This window comes from Lytechinus variegatus, chromosome 9 (genome assembly GCF_018143015.1).
Source record: "Lytechinus variegatus isolate NC3 chromosome 9, Lvar_3.0, whole genome shotgun sequence".
Classification (NCBI taxonomy): domain Eukaryota; kingdom Metazoa; phylum Echinodermata; class Echinoidea; order Temnopleuroida; family Toxopneustidae; genus Lytechinus; species Lytechinus variegatus.
In genome coordinates this window covers 13,455,714-13,473,283 of record NC_054748.1, presented here as the reverse complement: position 1 = coordinate 13,473,283, position 17,570 = coordinate 13,455,714, and the positions used below count along the sequence as shown (strand labels likewise).

The 17,570-nt window shown below is 39.0% G+C and overlaps 1 protein-coding gene across 1 annotated transcript; it reads left to right on the top strand.

Annotated features, from left to right (window-relative positions):
* The first annotated feature begins 222 nt into the window (after window positions 1-222).
* Window positions 223-17,089, top strand: LOC121421148 (KRR1 small subunit processome component homolog). Its single transcript, XM_041615807.1, has 9 exons — window positions 223-296; window positions 7,425-7,620; window positions 8,597-8,731; window positions 9,460-9,585; window positions 10,215-10,355; window positions 12,125-12,295; window positions 13,501-13,578; window positions 14,212-14,370; window positions 15,891-17,089. The coding sequence occupies exons 2-9, from the start codon at window positions 7,441-7,443 to the stop codon at window positions 15,963-15,965; spliced, it is 1,065 nt and encodes a 354-aa protein (XP_041471741.1). The 5' UTR covers window positions 223-296; window positions 7,425-7,440; the 3' UTR covers window positions 15,966-17,089.
* The last annotated feature ends 481 nt before the right edge of the window (window positions 17,090-17,570 follow it).

Genomic DNA, 17,570 nt, shown 5'->3' with positions numbered 1-17,570 from the left:
AGACAAATTTTTGTAATCTGCTAGTAACTTTGGTGATTTTTTTTTACACCAAAATAATATCGAGCTGAATTTTCTTTCTTAATTCAATATTAATTCTTGAGTACCCTGATCTGTGACGAAGTTATTTTTTTAGTTATTTTGCTCTTTTTTCTGAATTTTTGATGCAACTTATTATTTTACACTTTTGCCGGAGTGATTTGTTTTGTTCTCATTAAAATATTAGAAATTTTAGATCGAGAGAGGGCGTCATCATTTTTGATCCCGCATTGAACTCTCTCCGAACAACTTGACAACTGGTAATGTTTTTCTTCTTAATGAAAGTAATTTTGATGGTTTAATTGGACAAAATGCATATATATGATGATTGTTGATGGAAATGGTGTAAATTTGATTGTGAATTGGTTCTGTTTTGCGTATAGCGTGAATTGATGTGTGTTTTCAGCGAGAGAGATTGATCTCGGTCCCACATGCGTGTATTTGTGTAGCCCCTATTGCCCCCTAGGCCTGGCCCTATTTCGGCATCGATTGATTTGTCACTGGATTTTGTGTTCTATTGTGCATTGTCATCTCAAATTCACAATTATTACCAGGGGTGGATCCAAGATTTTACTAAAGGGGGGGGGGCGCATTTTTCAGAGGAAACAAGCAAAAAAAAGCACACTTCTGTTTCAGCGGCATTTTATATACAAATTTCAATTTTGCCATCTTCTTCCGTTGAGTTCAGTCCTCTTTTATACAGAGTATAGTCGTACTTGCCTGTATCCATCCAATCCGCCATCTCTCTCTTAGGTGATCCCTCCACTGTTCTGGAGATTCTAAGATTCAAATAGAACAATTCCCAGTCAGGTAAATCACAGGTTCAGCAACAGGTTGGAACGGTAGCCATGCATTTTATGTAGAAAAAAGAGAGATTTAAGGAGCAGACAGGTATTGACTTCGGATGGGAGACCAGGTTGATGGGTTAATAAGGTAGCACAGGTGAATTGGTGTGGGTCATCAGCAGTATACACGTCTAGATAAAGTGGGAAGTCAGTGAGACACTCCTTTACTCTGAGTATGAAGTCTTGGCGGAGGTGGTCAAGAGCGGAGCAAGATCCAACAAAATGTTCAACTGTCTCATCATATGAGTCGCAAAGGGGGCAGATACGAGTGGAGGACTTTCCCAATGTGTGGAGGCGACAGTGAGTGAGATATGTGGATGAGAGTAGCTGGGCTCTCACAATGAGTGCGAAACGGATTACACAGAGTTGCTAATTTTCCGGATTTTTCCGGAATTCCGGATTTTTTCCTTTGCTGAAAAATATTCCGGGAAAAAAAATCGATTGTCAAAGTGAAATCCGTAAAAATTTCCCTCCAAATCTTGTCACGGAGTTCGCTACGGAGAGCGCAATTTCAATTTTGGATGGCCAATTTGCGCAGACGGAAAATTATTAGCGTTTTGCGCAGCATGAAGTTTAGCTGGTACGGTACGCGCGAGCAATACATTGTAGCAGTTGCAAACGCCGCTGTATACCCTGCAGGGATACGGGTGTCAGCGCTATCCCAGTCGGGCGATCGCCCGGTAGAACCGCTCGAAGCACGGCCCGGTGTGGCTGCAATTGCCTGCTGCTGCGTGAGTGATAGGTTGTCTGCCGCGGGATTTCAGCTGAAAACCTATTTGCTACCATGAAATATGTGTTCTCTGGTGCGTATTCATCAATTCATATGTGTGAACTATCCATCATTTTGATAGAAATTGTGATATATGGATTTTCAATAGTATAGGATTGTCTTGTTGATGAGTACAGTGAGTGAAAAAGGGCACCCCAGCTGCTACATACACCCGTCCCGAGTCGCACCCATTGGCCGCAGCATATTAACCCGCAGCAGGTTAACCCGTACCGTAATGAGTAGGCCCTACGGGTTACATGATTTTTTTTTTTGAGCACCTTTCTTGCCTATGATATGAAGTTTATTATGTCATTAATTATTTGTTATGTACTACTGTAGATTAATGATTTCAGCCCTCTAAAGAATAAGAAAACGTTCCAGCTTCAGGGGGCTTCGCCCTTGACCCCGCCAGGGGCCCTGGGCGGGCCCCTGGACCCCGGCCTGGGTTTTCAGGATTTTTTTGAGCTATCAGTTAGCATCTCTGATTACAGAAGAATGTGAGGACTTCGGATAAAGGAGATTAACTGAGGGTGGTATGTGATCAATCCAGAACTTGAGAGTTGACTTCACACGGATGCCCTGGGCAACGAGATCCTTGACGGCAGTGTAGATCTTGTACTTAATCAATTTCTTAAAGGTGGAGTAAGGAAGTGGTTTCAAGATAGTACTGTGAAGATCAGGGAGGTCATACTTTCTCAATGTATCCTGGATGACTTGGATAGTTGGAGTCCATGCTCCGAGGGCTGCCAGAAATGTCCGGTATTCGAAGCGGTTGTGGTCCAGATTGGAGAGTTGGCCAAAAAGGAGCAATCTATCGAGATCTATCTGGATGGAGAGAGGCAAGAGGTTGGTGAGAAGATATACAATCTCGTCCGCCGCTGTTATTGGGACTCCAAGAACCCTCTTAAATAGATGCAATTGGGCTTTGTCGAGTTTCTGTAGCATGGATTTAGTGAGTTTAATAATAGGAGCGCCATGCAACATCCTAGGAATACAGAAAGTTCGCCAAAGGTGTGCAATCAGCAAGGGGGAGAGACCGCCAGTATATGCACCAGAGCCAGACAGGGAATAGAATGCACGAAGGCCAGTTCCGATGATGCCGTCAGTAGGATCAGACCGAGAACCGGATTTTGAAATTCCAAGGTGAGGATGACTGGTTTTTGCATCAACAATACTTCCGTTGACTGTCCAGGAAGATTTTGTGGGATGCTTAGCATTGTTGAAGACAATCACTGCACTTTTGGAAGGATTGATTTTGTAATGCCAGAACTCCGCATAGCTGAATGTGGCATCAAGCATCAGCTGAAGCTCATCTGGGGAGTTGGCTATCAGTGCGACATCATCAGCAAGAACAACAACGCCAGAGAACCGGCCGTCTATTGAGCTGCCGAGGTTCTTGTCTCGCAGCTCCTTGATCAGTCCATCAACAAACGCTGTGTAGAGTAGGGGAGACAGAACCCCCCTTGACGTACGCCTTGGGTGATGGGGATTGGGTTACTGGCTGCACCCTTCCAGAAGACCTTGCTTTCAATCCCATGGTACATAGATTCCAACATGTCCTGAATACTGGTGTCTAGATGAGAGGACTTTAGCTTCTCAAAGAGCCCCCTATGCCACACGGTATCGAAGGCCTTCTCAGCATCTAAGAGAGCAAGATATGTTGGGAGTTTTTGCACAGTGTTTAGTTCGATGATCAACTCAAGTGACATAGATGTGAGAGCACATGAAAATCCCTTTCTGAAGCCAAACTGGAGTTCATCGGGGGTGTCACTGATGTAGAGCTGACGGATCATGTGTGGTTTAAGGCAGTGTTCTAGAAGTTTGCAAAGGACGGATGTGAGAGTAATGCCTCTGTAATTCCTTGGGTCATGTGGATCCTTCCCTTTGCCCTTGTGAAGAGGGAGAATAAGGCCTTGCTTAAAGATTTTTGGGCAGTAGGCATGATGTAGGAAGGTGTTGAACAGGGCAAGAAGAAGACGGCGAGCTGTGTCACCCATATGCTTCAGATGTTCAGGGGAGACATTGTCCTCCCCAGCAGCCTTGCCCAACTTCAGGTGCTTGATAGCCTCATCCAGGTCTTGTGATGTAAGTTGAATGCTATGCCCTATCTCAGGAGCAGAGGAGTCATCTTGGGGTAAGGAGACTACCGGAGAATGACCTTGAGCGGAGCTTATGTGGGAGGCGTTCGAACCACCAGAGGAAAGGGCAGTGAAATAATGTTGCCAACCGAGAAGCATTTCATCACCCTTGTAAACGTGGTCACCATAGGAGAGATGGTCAACTTCACAGTGCAAAGAGTCCGAACTCCGGTTCATTTTGACAAGGCGATAAAATAGCTTGTTGTTTGACGCAGAGGCAGATTCAATTTCAGAGAGAAGCTTGTTCCTCAACTGCGCCCTGGATTGTCTAAGACGCTTTCTGAAGGACTTCTTTGCATTGATGTGGTCAACATTGGCTTGAACCTTGTTGGTGGTTTCAGTCAAAAGCCAGGTCTTCCGGGACTCCTTAGCCAGCTTATAGGCCTGGCTAACCTCAGCATTCCATTCTGCCTTCCCTTTCTTCTTCCCATTTGGGAAAGTGTGTGGTAGATTCGCAGAGTACGAGACCATGAAACCAGAAAGTGAAGACAGTAGATTCTCAGCCTCTGAGAGAGGGATATGATCTATGTTACTAATACTGCAGAAGAGATTCGAAGATATCTTCTCCAATGGGGTTGTGTACAGTTCTTCGATAGTAGCCTGGTCCACGTCCTGCCATTTAACTTTAAGACGTTGGATCGAAGAGGGAGTATAGGAGTGTGAAGTGCAACCATCAGAGGGGCTGACTTCATACGAGCGGAATGCGGTGATCAGAAGATGGTCAGAGGTATTGGTTGGATCATCTTTCACGGTTGAGACGTTGCTAAAAAGATGTTTATCTCTGGAAGGGGCAAGGATAGTATCAATGCACGACTTGTGTCTCCCATCGTCGGATTGAAAAGTGTAGGTGTCTTGACTAAAATGACTAGAGGTGAGACAACAGAGGTTCTCTCGAGACAGGAATTCCTGGAGGATAGTCAGCGTCTTCTTGGTGTTAGGGTGAATTACATCCACGTTGATGTCTCCCACAATGATGACTGAAGTGTTCTTAGTACTCTCAAGAAGGTATGAGAGGTGAGAGAGGCAGGAGTGGTATTCATTTTGGTCTGCGTTGGACACTCCACATGGTAAGTAGCAACTCACAATGGTGAAGGTTTCTGCGGATTCCTTAACCTTGAGGTGAGCAGCAAGTAATCTAGGCGACGGGCACTTGATTTCCCAGCAGTCCATGACCAGAGATTTCCTGATAAAAATGGCTAGACCACCTTTCCCACGTTGGGTGCGGAGATCAAGAGGACCATTGATTCTCTCAGCAGGCTTTTGCAAAACAAGATGCTCATTAGATACACTGTTCAACTTAGCGCAGTTTTGGTCGAGGAGCCAATGTTCTTGGATGGCCAGGATATCAAGGTGGAGAAGTTGTTTTTTGACGAACACAACGATGGTGTTAAACCCCCTTACATTCATTGTACCGAGGGAGAGAGTTCTGCTGCTGTTTGTTCTCTTTGAATGGGAGTACAGGTTTAAAAGACTGGGAGGAGTGCAATCATTTCTGGTGTGAATCATCATACTCAAAGAAAAAAGGGTAACGTTAAATAATAAAAGGAAACAAAGTAATGAACATGATGAAAAGACAAGGCACAAAGAGGGAAGGGGAAAGTAGAGAAAGAAATAGAAAACTGAAAATCATTTAGTGAAAAGGCCAGCGAAACTTAGAAAGAAAGATACGTTTCCTCATCATATGTTTTCATTTCTTCACACTGTCAGTGAAAGGTGAAATTTATGAATTTGAATTGATCTCTTACATCACACAGAGCTACCAAGTCTCACGCATTATGCGTGAGACTCAAGCATTTTGGACTCTTGTTCATCCCCTCAAATCTCTGTCTCACGCACTCATTCAATGAAAAAGGTTATAATATAACCTTGTTCTCAGTTATATCTCCATGTGTGGCAAAATAAGGGTGGCAATGTTTGGCTAATTTTCTCTTTTTGTGTGGGGCAAATGCTTGATGTTTTTACACTGACAGTTTCCATTACACCTATTATTCTTACAATTTGGCTCTTATTTAAGTTTGATACTTTAAATAACTTTTTTGTTAATTAAAAAAAGAGATCAAAAATGAAAATTTTCTTGCCATATTACTTTCCACCAATAGAGGGCGTACAAAAAAATATGCCCAAAATAAAAGTTTTTGAGCGCTCTGGTGAATACAAAAATTATTCCCAAGTTACTAATGAAAAATAAATTGCAACTGTACAGAAATTAGTAATTTTGGTCACAAAAGTGATATTTTAATGACTTTTTATAAGTGGAGTGCTCTGGACAACATTGGCATACCATAGTCCTACCTGTAGATTCCCCACAGGCAGGGTGGTAGCAGTGAACAAGTGGTCTCACGCAACTATCACAGCCTATCCCCATACACATTGTACACAATGTCTGTGATCTCACTCAGATTCACAGAAAATCTCACGCATAGTTGGTCTATGAACTTGGCATCTCTGATCACAGGATCACAATCTGAAAAAAATTAACAGAACTTCAGAAGAATATAATTTTTATATTATTATTAGGTCTAGATCTAAGCAAGGTAACGTAAAATAGTACTTAAACATATTAATGATTTATTCTCAATTTTTATGGCCATGTTGGCTCTGTACTTATTTCAATCCGTGAAAAGAATAGGCTCCTTTTACCTTTACATGTACCGAAAATAATGGAAGAATGCTTTATCAGCAGGCAAGATTCCAGGTCTATCTTGTCAGCTACATTCAATTATGCTTCAATAGGTTTTAAGGAGGGAGAGGGGAAAGGTGATTGAATTAGTACTGGGAATATTTGTCTAATTTATGAAGTAAAAAAAAATCTAATTATGGATCAAAGATATATGATGTACTCGTATGGAATTAATGGTTGCTCATTTTTGCCTAAAAACGTGTGAGAAAAGTGCTGAAATCTATTTTTTTGTAATGTGATTATGAGGGATTAGGGAGAATATTTCCACTTTATTTACATGAATAGAACCATATTTGAGAGATAGTCTGCCTTCTACTGACTAAAGGAAGCATTTTTTTTCTTTGATGCTAAAGGAATTGGAATTATATAGTCCCCAATTTTTTTAATTTAGACATTTAAAAAAACGAGTACTTTCTATACTTCTACATTAAAGATAAATTCCAGTTCTGGTAATGATCTCAAAATGACTTTTTACAGAATCTAATATAATGACCACCCAAGTGTCTGTTTGTATGAATAAAAAATATGTGCCAAAGGATTCTGGAAGAAATTGTGTAATTGCTGAGAAATAAGCAAAATAAGTGCGGATTCTGTCTCTTCCGTCGGGTCTTTATTCCAGCAATAATAATACACTGTCCCATGTGTGCCTATCTGTGTTGGTGATCTTCAGTGTGAACATTTTTCAGCGTAGATTTCAAGATTTCACAAAGTTCAGTTTATGTAACTGTACCAGATCTAGATCCTCGATGATATACTGACGATTAAGCCTGGTTTTACAGACTTTCTCATGAAATCAGTGTTTACTGCAACTACTGGCATTTCTCTTAAACAATGACTCACTTTCCCAATTCCACCCAAAACTCAATCCACAGAATAGCTTCCTTTGTCAGTACTGACATTCCTGTACTGTAGATGTTATCATCATTGGTCATTATAATCTGAATCATTCTCTCTAGCCTGTGACCAGTTACCATGGCAACAAAAGATGATGATGTCTTAGAGGTCCCTCCTGATTGGAAAGATACATTCACTAAAGAAGATAATCCTCATGGGCTGGTCGACGAGAGCTCATTTGCGACACTGTTTCCAAAGTATCGGGAGAAGTACCTGAAGGAATGCTGGCCATTGGTTCAGAAGACTCTAAGTGATCATGTAAGTTAAGTTTTTTTTTTTCATGTTTGAGAAGGCACAAAAGCTCAGTACGCGGAGCAGGGGTTCTGGTGACCCGGGTTCAATTCCCACTTGGTGCGCTCGCTAGTGTCCTATGGAAAGGCATTAATCCTCATTACCAGGGCTCCTTAACACAAAGACAAGCGATCAATGGCTAAATGAACTGACCAATCAATATCAATGTTACACGCATATTAGGTTTAAAATACTGACCAGGGACCAATCAGTGTGGTTCTTTCATATTTGCGATTCATCGCAAACCTTTGTGTTATGATGCCCTGGTCCTTCTGAGAGGATCAGGTACAAAATCTCAACCATTTCTGGCATTCTCAATTTAACCCAATAAGGAATGGGACAAAGTTAGCACCACAACATACCAAAAATTTTTTCTTTAAAGTCTCGCGCCAATTTTGAGACCAAATTCACAACATATGGGTATAGCATCGCGACACCACATGACTTTTTACGAGACAATGTCAAGCTGAAGATGGCTTATTTTTATACTTTGTGGAAAAAGTCAGTTGGAGATTTAAGACATCTGAAATAGTCCAGTCCTTTTAGGGTTAAAGCCCATCTAAAGCTTTGGTAAGGGTCAGTAATGTGAATTACATCTAGTTTTATGTCTTAGTCATAGTCATCAAACATTCCAATCTTAAAAAGTGCAGTGGCTGTTTAAGCTTTTATTTCATTCTCAATTAAGAAAAAACAGGTGAATCTTAGAGTTTTTGTTAAAAAAATAACTGAATAAGAACATGGATTTTTTTATACAGTATTTCGTGTTAACAAAAGGCAATCTTGATATCAAGAAAAAGAATGAGGAAATGGCTTGACACATAACTTGACTTCCAAACAGCTTTATAAAATGGCCCCGGGCGTTACAGCCCCTGAATATCAAGCCCAGATAAACATTTACTAACAAAATTTTAATAATTGTTTTTTTTTTCCTGTTGTATGGCAGGGGATCAAAGCAATGCTTGACCTGATAGAGGGCAGTATGACGGTCAAAACAACGAGACAGACATGGGATCCGTTCATCATCATCAAGGCCAGGGATATGATCAAGCTACTAGCGAGGAGTGTGCCATTTGAACAGGTACAGTCTATTTGGGGTACATTTTTAGGGTCTCGCCTGCATAGCAATGCTCGTCTGTAAAATTGTATTTGATTTGTATTACTTTCTATTACTTTTTATTCTGTTTTGAATGGAAATGGAATATTGAATTGCATTGAATAGCAGGACGAGAATGAAAGCGTCACAGTTCCGTTGGTGACATGATCAAGGTCAGATGTCATTTAGGGTCAATGAACTTCAGCCATGTTTGGGTATCTGGATTGAAATCTTAACTATGGTTAATTTATTTTTAATATCGTAACTTTAAGGATTATGGATCTAGTCCACAAAACTTGGACATAAGGATATCCAAGTATCATTGATCATTTTGTCCAAGTTTCAGGTCACTTGACAGAGGTCGAAGGTCAGTTTGGGTCCGTGGACTTTGATCATGTTTCTTAACCAATGTTAAGCGTTTGAAATGTCATCATAACTAAATTAATGAACGTTATGCTGCACTCAACCCAGGTGAGGTAAATGGGTACATGGCAGGAATTAATTCCTTGAATTGCCAAGCATGTAAAAGCTGCTTGAGCTACAGCCAGGGTAATAATATCCAAGTCCTTTGGAAGTGCATAGAGACGTCATTTATAATGTGTTATGCGCTATACAAGAACTGACTATTACTATTATTATATATTTGAAAGTTCATGAAATTCAGACTTAAAAGTTTTAAGTGAATATTATTATCTCATCTCCTTTATTTCCAGGCAATTAGAATATTAGATGATGGTGTTTCTGCTGAAGTGATCAAGATTGGTCGCATGGTGAGGAACAGAGAGAGATTTGTCAAGAGAAGACAAAGGCTGATTGGACCGAATGGCTCAACTCTTAAGGTTACAAAAAATTGCGTTGCTCTAAACCCTGACTGACCTTGAGTGAACCCCCCAAAAAAAAAAATGATAATAATAATAATGATAGAAAGAAAGAAAGATAAATTAGAAAATGAATTTAAAAAAATGAAAATGAATGAGTGAATAAATGAATGAATGAATGAAGGAATGAAATAAATAGATTGATAGATATATGGATAGAGATCGACAGACAGACAGGTAGGTAGGTAGGTCGGTCGGTGTGTAAACTGACCCAAATTTTCACGAATTTTTCATCTTGTTTCAAATAGAGTTAATAAAACCAGGGAATGATGCACTTCAATTTAAGAGTGGATACCATGTGTGACCAAAAAAATATGTTAAAAGGATCTCTTTTACAAGATGGGGCACGTTACGTATGTTACGTAATAAGGGTGTAAAAAACGCTGGGACACTCAACTTTGCCAGCTCGCTCATTAATGTGTGACCACTGATAGGTAATATGTAAACTTTTATGGGATTTCTGATAAGCCAGGAGTCCTGATTGTTCAAACTATGCAATTTTTTTTACACGAGGGAACAATTAAATGGCAAGAGGGTAATCGTCCCAGGCCTGGTATTTATTATTTCCTATTTATTTTATGTTTTTTCAGGCTATTGAGTTACTGACCCAGTGTTACATCGTGGTCCAGGGTAACACCGTGTCGGCAATCGGACCTTACAAAGGACTGAGGGATGTCAACAAGATTGTCACAGATACACTCAACAATGTCCATCCTATATATAACATCAAGGTATGGAAGGTGACTAGTGGCATTGAAGTGGTGTTGAGATGGGAGTTGTAGTGGAAGGAAGAGGGGGTTGGAAGAGGAGGAGGATATGGAGGAGGGGGAAGGGGAGGAGGAGGGGAAGGGGGATATTCATCCTATATCATCAAAGTATGTAGGTGTAATAGTTGTGGTGGTAGTGGTCCTTATAGTAGAAGGAAGAATGGTTGATGAGGAGGAGGGAAGGGGAGGGTGAGGAGGAGGTGGTGGAGGAGAGGAGGAGGGGGGGGGGGAAGAGGAGGAAGGAAAGGGGGATATTCATCCTATATATATATATATATATATATATATATATATATATATATATATATATATACATATATAAAACATCAAGGTACGATGGTGTAATAGTCATGATGGTTGTAGTAGAAGGAGGAGTGGGTTGGAAAAGGTGGATGGAGAAGAGGAGAAGGAGGAGGATTCATCCTGTATATAACATCAAAGCACGCCAGTGTAATAGTCATGGTGGTATTGGTAGTTGTAGTAGGAGGAGGGGGTTGGAAGAGATGGAGGTGGATGGAGAAGAGGAGGAGTAGAAGAAGGAGGAGGAGGGGAAGAAATAGAAGGGGGATATTTGTCCTATATATTATGTCAAGGTATGTTGGTGTACAAGTTATGGTGGAGGGATAGTTGTGAAGAAAAGGGCTTGAAAAGGTGGGAGAGGAGGAGGAGGGAAGAGGAAGGAGGGGAGGAAGGGAAGAGGAGATGGAGTGGGGGAGGAGGAGGGGAAGAAAAAGGAGGAGAGGGTTGAAGAGGTGGAAGAATGGGAGGTGGTGGAAAGGTGGAGAGGAGGAGGCAGGGGAGGTGTAGGAGGGAAGGGGAAGGGATGAGGAGGATATAATATAATGACACAGTTCTTGTATAATGCATATCTCATTACTGTATGTCATAACGTCCCTATGCGCTTCCAAAGGACTAGGACATTATTACCCTGGCTTTAGCCCCGCAGCCCTTTACAGCGTGGTGGCATTTCAAGGAATAAATTCCTGCCAGGTACCCATTCATCTCACCTGGGTTGAGTGCAGCACAATGTGGATGAATTTCTTGCTGAAGGAAATTACGCCATGGCTGGGGAGAGAAATGGAAAGAAGAAGAGCAAGAGGTGAGGAGGAAGGGTTGATGGGAACAGAGAAGGTGAAAAAGGAGGAAGAGGGATTATAAGTGGAACATTATAGTTCACATCGGCTGTCTTCTCATGGCTGGGGAGAGAAATGGAAAGAAGAAGAGCAAGAGGTGAGGAGGAAGGGTTGATGGAGACAGAGAAGGTGAAAAAGGAGGAAGAGGGATTATAAGTGGAACATTATAGTTCACATCGGCTGTCTTCTTCTCATGGCTGGGGAGAGAAATGGAAAGAAGAAGAGCAAGAGGTGAGGAGGAAGGGTTGATGGGAACAGAGAAGGTGAAAAAGGAGGAAGAGGGATTATAAGTGGAACATTATAGTTCACATCGGCTGTCTTCTCATGGCTGGGGAGAGAAATGGAAAGAAGAAGAGCAAGAGGTGAGGAGGAAGGGTTGATGGAGACAGAGAAGGTGAAAAAGGAGGAAGAGGGATTATAAGTGGAACATTATAGTTCACATCGGCTGTCTTCTTCTCATGGCTGGGGAGAGAAATGGAAAGAAGAAGAGCAAGAGGTGAGGAGGAAGGGTTGATGGAGACAGAGAAGGTGAAAAAGGAGGAAGAGGGATTATAAGTGGAACATTATAGTTCACATCTTCTATCTTCCACTCTTCTACAGGTCCTGATGATCAAACGAGAGCTGATGAAAGACGAGAAACTGCGCAATGAATCCTGGGATAGGTTCCTTCCAAAGTTCAAGACAAAGAATCTCAAGAAGAGGAAACTGCCCCAGAAAATCAGAAAGAAGAAAGAGTATACTCCGTTCCCTCCGCAGCAGCCAGAAACAAAGGTATGAATCAAGCAAAAAAATAGGTCTTTTTCATTTTTCGGGGGCTACTTTCCACAACTCACTGCCTAGATTTGCAACTGTGGATAAGCTTTGAACATGCTTTAGTTTAGCTAATACAGAGCTGCCAACCGTTAAGGAAATACAGCATTATAATTTTTCTTTATAAAATTTTATTTTCCAAATGATTTTTTTTTTGAAAATCATATCCTATTGAGAAAAATTGTCTCTGATCTCTATGACTCTATATCATAAAACTTTAATACACTAGTTTCAATAATTTTTTAATGTACAGTGTATTTTCAAATAACTTGACCAAAGAACATCTGTGGGTAAATATTTAAAAATACAGTCTTAATCAACTCGGCTATTTTGTCAACTAAGAAGACTCGGCCAGCGATCGCGCAATTGTGATAAAAATTGGCACGTGCGTTACCCATGGCATAATCTACAAAACTGTAAGATCAAATTCTGTGAAAAATCACATTGCTAATTACCTATAATAATTTATGCAAAAAACAAAGTTATTTGCTCTAATTTACGAAATAAGGCCCCTAAAATGCTAATTTTTGGTTCACAGAATTTTTATGGGAATCTGATCAAATATACTAAAATAAAATTTCAACATCATTCACATTCATTTTCTTGTGTATTTTATTGTTTTCTAAATTTCTTATGTATTCCTTTGTTTTTGGCTTTTTGTCTTGTATTGTTTTTTAAATGGAAATTGTCTTTGACTTTATTTTGACCATGTACAAGATGAAATTAATTTATTTTAGAAGGAAAAATGATGGTACATTTGTAAATTTTGGCACACAAAAAAATTCTGCAATGGATTTGAAGACAAATTCTCATTTTGAGCAATTTGGGGTCTGCATGCACTTTCAAAATGTTGTGTCATTTTCGGAACGGCATACCCGGGGGAGGCGATTTTTATTCCAAAAGTTGCACGAAACTTGAAACAAGAATGTCGGCGGATTTAGGGTTAAGGATCACTAATTACAGGTTAGCAGGTCTCTTGGATTTAAGTGTCATGTTAAGAAATCTATTTTCTTTGTCAGATTTTTTTTCGACATAATTTTTTTTTTTTGCAATATGATTCCTCTTTTTGCACAGAGTTGGCAGCTCCGCTAACGTGTGATTTTCATCCTTTTCACTTTGTGTTATACATGTGGCCCATCAAATTTGAACTTTTATTTTTCTTTCAGGTTGACAAGGAGCTTGCTACAGGAGAATATTTCTTGAAAGAGAATCAAAAGAAGGCAAAAATAAGGGAAGAGAAAAGGGTAAGATCAATTCTATTTTACATTATTAGTCAACTTGTATTGGTGAGCCTCGGGGGGGGATGGTAAATTGAAATCAGTGTATGATATCTTCGTTGTGACAGTAATTTCTAGACAGCATTTACATCATTTCCATGCTAAGAAAAATTGCTTCAATCTTTATGTTGTAGATGGGCCGAATTACAACACTTTTCAAAATCAATTTCATTTAGAATTTCTTGTATGGTGTTGTCTAATCAAAGTGAAAAAAAGTTTCATTGAAAAAGATTAATTTTTGTTGAAACATATGAAGGTGTAGTTTATAATAGAAATTTGTTACATATAATTCAACAAAATAATTGATGAAAAGCTGAAGAAAATTTCAGTTTTACTAGTTTCCATTTAATCTTCAGACTTTATATATATTTCTTCATGTCATCACCATAATATTTGAAGATTATGTACTTGTTTATGTAATATTTTTTTTATTCAAATTTTTGTTGCTGTAATTTTGGTTATTTGTTCATTTGATGTGTATTTTGGTTCTGTTTTGTGAAATATTTTTTTCTGTTTAGACGTCAAGCTGCAATTATATATTTATGATAAATCTTAAATGTTTGTAGAGTGCATGACGGTTGTTATTTTTGTTGATTCCAGTTAAAGCAAGCCGAGGCTGAAGTGAAGAGAAAAGACAAGCGAGAGAAGCCCTTCATACCACCTAAGGAGAAGACAGTATCGGAGACCAAATCAGCGACACCTAAACAAGACAAGAAGATTGATGTGAAGGCATTCAAAGCAAAGATCAAACAATCTCAGGTAACTTCATTTTATGCCTTTGTATATTCTAACATGTCTCTAGGGCTCTTATTCTAAAGTCAGATTTAGCTTAATAGGCCATGGTATAACTCCATGCTAAAATTATGGAAAGCCAAAAGTATTAAGATTTTGTTAATAATAAAATAATATAGGGTTTGTATAGCGCACTTATCCACCTTTTAACATGTAGGTGCTCAAGGCGCTCAAATATTACCCCAGCTAAGCTAGTCTACCGATTCCAGTGATCACAGCTTTTGGAGGAATTACTTCCTGCTGGTACCCATTTACCTCACCTGGGTTGAGTGCAGCACATTGTGGGTAAATTTCTTGATGAGGAAATAGCTGGGAATCAAACTCAAGTCCCTCAGATTGAAAAACAAAGAGTCTTAACCACTAGACCATGATGCCCCCACATGTTACATGTTGAAATTGTATGTTTCTTATTTTTTACTTTGCTCTCGTTTCATGCTACAGTGGTGTAACATGAATGACCTGAGTAAAATATGAGCTTACAGATCGAACAATTACTGCTAAAGATTTGTCTCACAATTGGCTATCCATAGTTAAACCATGTATCACCAGACTAGGGGCCCATAACACAAAGGTTAATAGCGATCATCATAGACCATTTTTCCATGATTGATTGCATTGACTACAGTGTACAATTAATCGTGAAAATCAAGCGTACAATTGATCGCTAACCTTTGTGTTACGGTACCCAGGATTTAAATTAAACCAGAGTTTAGACAACGGGCCTAGGTGTTTCGTCAACAAATGTTTCCCGAAAACTGTTTGCGTTGACAGAAGTTGAGATTGTCGATTGACTGAAAAGCACTAGCAGCTGACTGTTACTATTTTATCCTATTCATTATTACTTTTTGTTAGGGGAAAGTGAAACTAAATAATTTTTCCCTAGAAATAAGATTTTTGAAAATTGTAAGAATGATGATTTTTGGTTTGTGTTTCAAAATGAAATATATTATTTTAGATTTGAAGATGGGATTAAAAAAAGAAATAAAGAATAGGATTTTTTTTTCACAATTAAGGGTTGGCCGTTCTGCTATGATAACAGTTAAAGAATTTAATACTATTTGCTGCTGCCGATAACTTTCATGAATGATGCCCTGGTGGGTGTTTCATTAAGCTATTTGTAAGATACGAATGACCTTATGCACAATTGGTGATCCTAGCTTTGGCTAAATGATATCCATATGTTGCTGACTCAGCACCTGTAAGAACATGTGATAATAAATATGCATGGATCAGATTTCAAATATTAGCTAACGGAAACAAAAACAAGTTATAAACAGATTGCCAAACTATTTATTTATTCACATTTTCTTTAAAAGACAGGGTTGTCCCATTCAAGCCACAAAACTATGTCAATGTCTTTGTGGAAACAATTGCAAAATTAGGAAACATGGAAAGTGATTGTTATTATGTTGTATTTCCATTCTCTCTCTATATATATACACACACAAATAACAGTAAATATGACCATTTTTTTTTCTTCCCGACAGTCCAAGAAGTTTCGCCAGCCAGGAGCAAAGACAACGTTAGCAACTCCAGGGAGTACCAAGAAGAAGAAAAAATGAAAATCGGACACTTGACTTTGACTTCAATTCTGATATTATGTTGAATATGAGACTGTAGTCTTCTCTTGAAAAACTTTAGAGGAGGATAGATGTCATCAGTTAAGACCATCGTTTGGATTTGGCATAAAAGGATGCGTGGACCTGGACACCATTGTTAACTCAAGTTTGGCTAGGTGGAAAATAAGAGACTCAATCATCTTCAAATAATATCGATAAATTCATTGAAGATTTGTGATGAGCTGTTTTATGAGCCATTATTAGCTTTGATTTTCAGTGAAAATCCGGTTTGCCATCTTTTTACAGTTTGTTGGTTTACTTTTGGATGGTCTAATTCTCAGATCTCATCAGCACCAAAAGATCAACACCGAATGTGAAATATACCAAGATGTCTGGTTCCAGCGCTCGCCTCTTGACCAGCGGAAGAGAAAATGAAATCAACTTAAGTATGAATGAAAGGCAAGGCCAGTTGAACAGGAACTTGGATTTAATAAATATAGAAAAATCAAACATGCATTTAAGTTTTGCTCAATGTAACAGAATATATTTTGGTCCAATTATTCAGCCACTACACATAGTTTTTATTTTGCTGCAAGAATGCAAATTCACTTGTGCATATTTTCAGGGTGTATAAACTAGAAAGTATACTTTTTCTCAAAACTTTGAAAATATTGCAATAATGAGATATACAGCTTGTACGATATTGTGTTAAACATATATTTTCGATATGAGCGCTTTGTAGTTCTGCATGTCATGAAAAATTATCCTTGATATGCTTCTGAAGATATGAAAAGAAAGATCACAAATGCAGCCAACCTGTTTTATAAGCTCACGCCCGTGGATATTCAAACAACTTTGACTGAACTCAATTTAGGTTATGTTTGTTCAAGCAAAATTTAAGCCCTGAAATGCAAAGAAATTATTTTTCTGCTGGAGAGCGTGCATGCTCTTCATTCAAAATGCATCTGAATGTAGTGGTCCACAATCAGTGTTGTTTTTGTGTAACCATAACACGTAAATGTGCAGCCACCCATCCCAGTCATTATGATATCATTTTATACAGAATCATGTTTCAAAACACAACTTTGTTGTTAGAGAATTTACTTGCTAAAGTATTAAATTTTTATTCTTTAAAGGCAAAATCTATTGTTTGATTTTCTGCGTAATAAATGTCTGTAGCGCCGTAATTTTTTTTTTCGGGGGAGGGGGTGAGAGGATTATAAATTTTCCCTGTACTATTCCTGTCATAACTGCTCCTGTTCTATAAATGCATGTACATATGCTGGTAAATAAGATGAATAAATTCACAAGGTAAATCAACTATAATTTCTTGTTTCATTATACTCTTTGTCAATATGGGAGTAATCTTATTTCTTTGAGTATTTCATTTTTTTTACACAATCTATGACGTGGGATCCAAATAGAAGTGATTTCAAGGAATTGTGCATTATCTCTCTTCCCTTTTCAATCTTATATATATTCTCTTTTCACGTTCTTTTTGATCTATCCTATCCTATCTTTCATTCATCAACCTACAATCAGCGGCGATTGAGGACCTTCCAAAAGGAGGAGCACATTTTCCCCTAGGAAAATTTAACCTTCAAAAAG

Excerpts from the sequence above, each read along its gene's own strand:
- LOC121421148 (XM_041615807.1), top strand. The coding sequence starts at position 7,441 with ATGGCAACAAAAGATGATGATGTCTTAGAGGTCCCTCCTGATTGGAAA. Across the intron at positions 7,621-8,596 it reads AGAAGACTCTAAGTGATCAT|GGGATCAAAGCAATGCTTGA; the intron begins GTAAGTTAAGTT and ends GTTGTATGGCAG. Across the intron at positions 10,356-12,124 it reads ATCCTATATATAACATCAAG|GTCCTGATGATCAAACGAGA; the intron begins GTATGGAAGGTG and ends ACTCTTCTACAG.